The sequence below is a fragment of the Athene cunicularia genome, assembly GCF_003259725.1.
Source record: "Athene cunicularia isolate RWA chromosome Z unlocalized genomic scaffold, athCun1 chrZ_part3, whole genome shotgun sequence".
Classification (NCBI taxonomy): Eukaryota; Metazoa; Chordata; class Aves; order Strigiformes; family Strigidae; genus Athene; species Athene cunicularia.
The window spans coordinates 16,811,277-16,815,981 of NW_020799144.1; the positions used below are offsets into that span (position 1 = coordinate 16,811,277).

General features: G+C 53.4%; 1 protein-coding gene across 1 annotated transcript in view; it reads right to left on the reverse strand.

Moving 5' to 3' along the window:
- Positions 1–4,705, reverse strand: part of TGOLN2 (trans-golgi network protein 2) — a 15,517-nt gene that overhangs the window by 6,824 nt on the left and 3,988 nt on the right. Inside the window, exon 3 of the mRNA XM_026866515.1 lies at positions 2,161–2,226. Within this exon, the coding sequence (XP_026722316.1) occupies positions 2,161–2,226 (66 nt within the window). The remainder of the gene's footprint in view (positions 1–2,160; positions 2,227–4,705) is intronic.

The following is a 4,705-nucleotide window of genomic DNA, read 5'->3' on the forward strand; positions in this document are numbered from 1 at the left end:
GGCGGGTTTAGGGGTGAAGGGGCGGGGCCTGTGGGGATCGGGGCGGGGCTTGTGGAGACGCCGTGTGAGGCTACGAGTGGGCTCAGCCGGACTGGGAGGGGCTTATGCAAATCAAGGGCCTCAGGGAAACCTCTCCCTCTTGGGGTGAAAGCGGCGGTTTGAGGTAAAACCTGCCGGTTTTGGCTCCGGTTCCAGGCCTTGAGAAGCCAGTGCTGGACCCGCAGCCCAAACCGGGGTCACTGGGCCGTGCTCTGTGGTCGGGGCCTTCCCCCCGCTGGGGGTGTTGGTGCTGCCCTGACCGGGGCTGCCTCGGCTCAGGGGGGAACAGGCCGGGGGCCGCTGCCGGCCAGAGGGGGCTGATTCCCGTCCCTGAGGCTCAGGACTGCTTCCCGAAAGGGCTCCTGCGGGCAGCGGCCTCACCGGGACTGCATGGCCGGGCCGACAGCTCTGATCACCCTTTATTTATTTTTCGTTCTGGCCAGGCTGGATGTGCCCTGTGCAATTACAGCTCTTCCCACCAGCAGCAGGAAATCAGCTTTTGTCTCTGTGTGGGCATCGAGGAGTATTTTTCTCCATTCCTCTGTAGAAAGCCAACGGCCTCCTGGCTTGTGTCAGCACTGGTGTGGCCAGCAGGAGCAGGGAGGTGACAGTCCCCCTGTGCTCTGACTGGTGAGGCCACACCTGGAGGGTTGTGTCCAGGTTTGGGCACCTCAATCCCAGAGAGATCTTGGGGGGCTGGAGCGAGGGCAGAGGAGGGCAACGAGGCTGGAGAGGGGATGGAGAATAAATCCTGTGAGGAGCCAGGGAAGGAGCTGGGGGTGTTCAGGGTGAGGAGGAGGAAGCTGAGGGGAGCCCTCATCCCTCTCTGCAGCTCCAGGGGATCAGGGACAGGACAAGAGGGAACGGCTGGAAACTGCCCCAGGGGAGGGTCAGGCTGGGCAGGAGGAGAAAATGTTTCCCAGCGAGAGTGGTCCGAGAGTGGAACAGGCTGCCCGGGGAGGGGGGGTTTCAGGGCCGTTGGGATGAGCTGTGGGGGGGATGTGGGGTAGGGGAGAGCTTTGTGGAGTCGGGCTGAGGGTTGGACTCGATGATCCTGAGGGGCTTGGATCTTTTCCAACCTGGACCATTCTGGGATTCTGTGATATTGTATTGAAGGCTGTTATGTCTCCCTTCTCCAGACTGAATGTCCATCCTTTCCTGTAGGTTGTGTTCTTGCTCTCTTCTGGACTTTCTCCAGGCGCTCCATACCTTGAAGGATACTGCCCAAAAGTGGGAACAATCCTCCAGTTTGGTAAGCAGAACAAACATAAAGATTTCATCGTATCTTACTGATAGTCCTACCCATCCCCAACCTTCTGCTCTGCTGCCTGGAATATAAACCGCCCTGTATTTGACGAAGATAAAATCAAAATGTAGAAAGATCCTCACATTTGCCTCTCATCCTTCTAACATGGTCTGGGCAGCTATGGGGGTCTGGAGCCTGTAGCTGAGCTCCCCAGGTGGGTTTGATGTCCTCAGGCCCATGAACTCCAACACTACCACAGTGAGACAAGGTGGCCGTGGCACCAGCTGTCCTTGAGCTGTGGCTGTCATCTGCTGTGTCCAAAAGTTGTCCCCACCAACTGTCCTAGGCTTTCTCAGAGGCTTTGCCTCCTGCTGTATTCCTTTTCTAGCACATGTCTACTGAGCTGTGGTTTTTGGGGGATCCTGGTAAAACAAAGAGCTCCAGGTGTCCTGCCTGTGTCTTCCTTGTGTTCATTACTGCTGCCCGGTGACCTTGCACAGGTCTGTCTCCCTCTGTTTAGGGACAACATGCGGGTACATAATTATTTAAAAAGTTTTGTCTGCTTTTTCCCTGCCTGTTCTTCCCAAAGCAGCTAGACTTTTGATATCAGTTTTTCAGACACATGAATTATGCCATCAAGTCTCTGTAAATTGGCTTATGGGTAACAATCCCAATCTGTCCTCCCTGTCATCTCATTTCTTTACTTTCAGATCAATGGATTTCCCTTTGTCTCCACCCAGGATTAACTTCCTTGGTGCTCAACCACTCCAGACCATGCATGCATCCCACTATTGCTTGGTATCACCAGCGCTGTCTCATCCATAACGTGGCACCCTGCAGTGCTGAGTGCTGAAGGACAAGCAGCGAAGCCTCACGTGGCTCCAGAAAGAATCGCAGTAACATCACGAACTCGTTAGCTGCTCCCGTCAGCCTGTTTGATGCTAAAACACAGAAAAATATCACAACATCATTCAACATGCAAACCAAATAAGTCCTGCACAGCGATAATACTTTGGGAACTAATCCTGACTTGGCTCAGAGCGTGATGGATTATGTGGTTGATTTTTCTTCTTCTTTTTTTTTTTTTTCCAATCCTCTATTCAATTCAATACATTCCAATAATCCTAGCAGCTCGGTTCTGCCCATGCCTGCCTTTCTAAGGAGACAGAAGAACAGTTGGCCTAATGCTTTTTTCTGAGATTTAAAACAGACAAGCGAGGCTATTTCTCATGCCCAGCCAGTTCAGCTTTCACTCACACCCCTGGAAGTCAAGAGTAACTGAACAGAGGCCAAGTTCCTCTGGATTTACAACAATGCATCTGGGAACAGAATTCTGCCCAAAATACCAAGTACGAGGCTGACATCAGCTCAGCGCCTGGTGGCTCACACCAGGCTCGTTTTCCTTCAACAGTTTTCTTGGCTAAAATGTGATAAATAGGACCAGCGACCTTACCTAACCTCTGTGAGGCTGCAGGCTCCTGGTGCAGCCCGAGGAATGGGAAGCTGCCATCAAACACGGAAACAAGGAAGTTGCTTCTGTCTCCAGTATGATTACGTGGATGTAGACTGGTAGGAGGAAAAGGAGGAGGACTGAGGATTATTATCTCTGCTGCAAAGCAGAAGGAGGAAATTCTCTTTTGGTCCCACCCAGCTGCTTCCCAACGTGATGGCAGCTGCTGGTCCTTTATCGCCTGAATAAAACCTCCTTTACATTCAGACTTCAGCGAGGTTTTGGTTGGTTTTCTAGACTGGTTCTGGCTTTTCTCATAAAGCCTTGCGGGTTGTCATGCTTTGGGGATGACTCTGTCTGAGAATAGCCACGATGGCCAAGAACAGGCTGGACACACAAACCTGGCCTTTAATTTAACACCAACCAGGGTGTTTTAGCGTGGTGTCCCAAGGCCTGGTGGCAACCTCGTGCTTGGAGATAATAAAGTCCTCACCTTGTCAGAAGTGTCTACATCCCCCATCCCATCCCTTTCCCCTGAGGGCTAATCTGGTCAGGATAAAGGATCAAAAGGAGAAACAATTAGCAAATGGAAGAATTTAATGATGCTAATTAAAATGTATTAAGTGTAGCCACTGCCTCTGCACCAGCTGCTTTGGCAGGAGCCTGGAGTCCGTGGAGCGCCAGCCTCACCCCAGTGCGGAGCAGGGAAACAGGACATCTGGTGTGCCCTCCCCCCAGCCCCTTGCAAAAAAGCAGGTTGGAGGAAACCTTCGTTTCATTTGCTGCTGCTCGCAGGGTTCGTGGCGGAGCCCCTAATTAGCTCCATCTCTGCAGGAGACCCCTGGGACCTCATTAGGCATTTCAATTAGTGAATAGCCAGAGCTGTGGAGGGAGAGGGGGCTGGGGGCCGTTTGATCAAGATGGCTGCAATTAAGCAAGCGGATGGAGGTGACAGAAGTAACCTCGCTTCCAAAAAGAAAGTGGGGAAAGCACCAAGCTGGCTCCCAGATGCTACCCACACACCAGAGCAAGCTCTCCCAGAAGTTTGCTCTTGACAAGCTCTTAACGAGACGTTTGCCAGCTCCTGGCAATAAAAACTCCACGATAGCTGCAGAGAGTTTAGGGGCAGGCTCGTCACAAAAATGGCACCTTTTAATCGAGGTTTTAGACCCTTTCTTACTGTTTATCATGTACTCTCAGGCGCGTCCTCACCTCTCCCCATGGTGTTCCTGGGGCTGCCTGTCTGCCGCGACAGCCCAGCCCAGCCCCCGGCCGCCCCAAGCGTGGCTCTGCAGGAATCGCTCACTTGGAGTATTCCCAGCCAGGAGACATCAGGCACTTCTTGAACTTCGTTGCAGTCTGGGACTGGGCTGCAATGATGGCAAAAATGTCTTATTTCCCAAGGATGCAGCTGCCCATTCCCAATTCCAGGTTCATGGTTGGACTGGATAATCTTCAAGGTCTTCTCCAACCAAGAAGATTCTGGTATTCTGTGGTTCAGCATCACCCACCCACACCCAGCTCTCCCACCCAGCTGTGCCTCCTGCTGCTTCTCAGAACCCCAGAAACATTCAGGTTGGAAAAGCCCCTCGGGATCATCGAGTCCAACCCTCAGCCCGACTCCACAAAGTTCTCCCCTACCCCACATCCCCCACAGCTCATCCCAACGGCCCTGAAACCCCCCAGGGATGGGGACTCCCCCCTCCCCGGGCAGCCTGTTCCACTCTCGGACCACTCTTGCTGGGAAACATTTTCTCCTCCTGCCCAGCCTGACTCTCCCCTGGGGCAGTTTCCAGCCGTTCCCTCTTGTCCTGTCCCTGATCCCCTGGGAGCAGAGCCCAGCCCCAGCCTCTCTGCAATGTCCTGTCAGGAGCTGCAGAGAGGGATGAGGGCTCCCCTCAGCCTCCTCCTCCTCACCCTGAACACCCCCAGCTCCTTCCCTGGCTCCTCACAGGATTTATCTGTCTCTT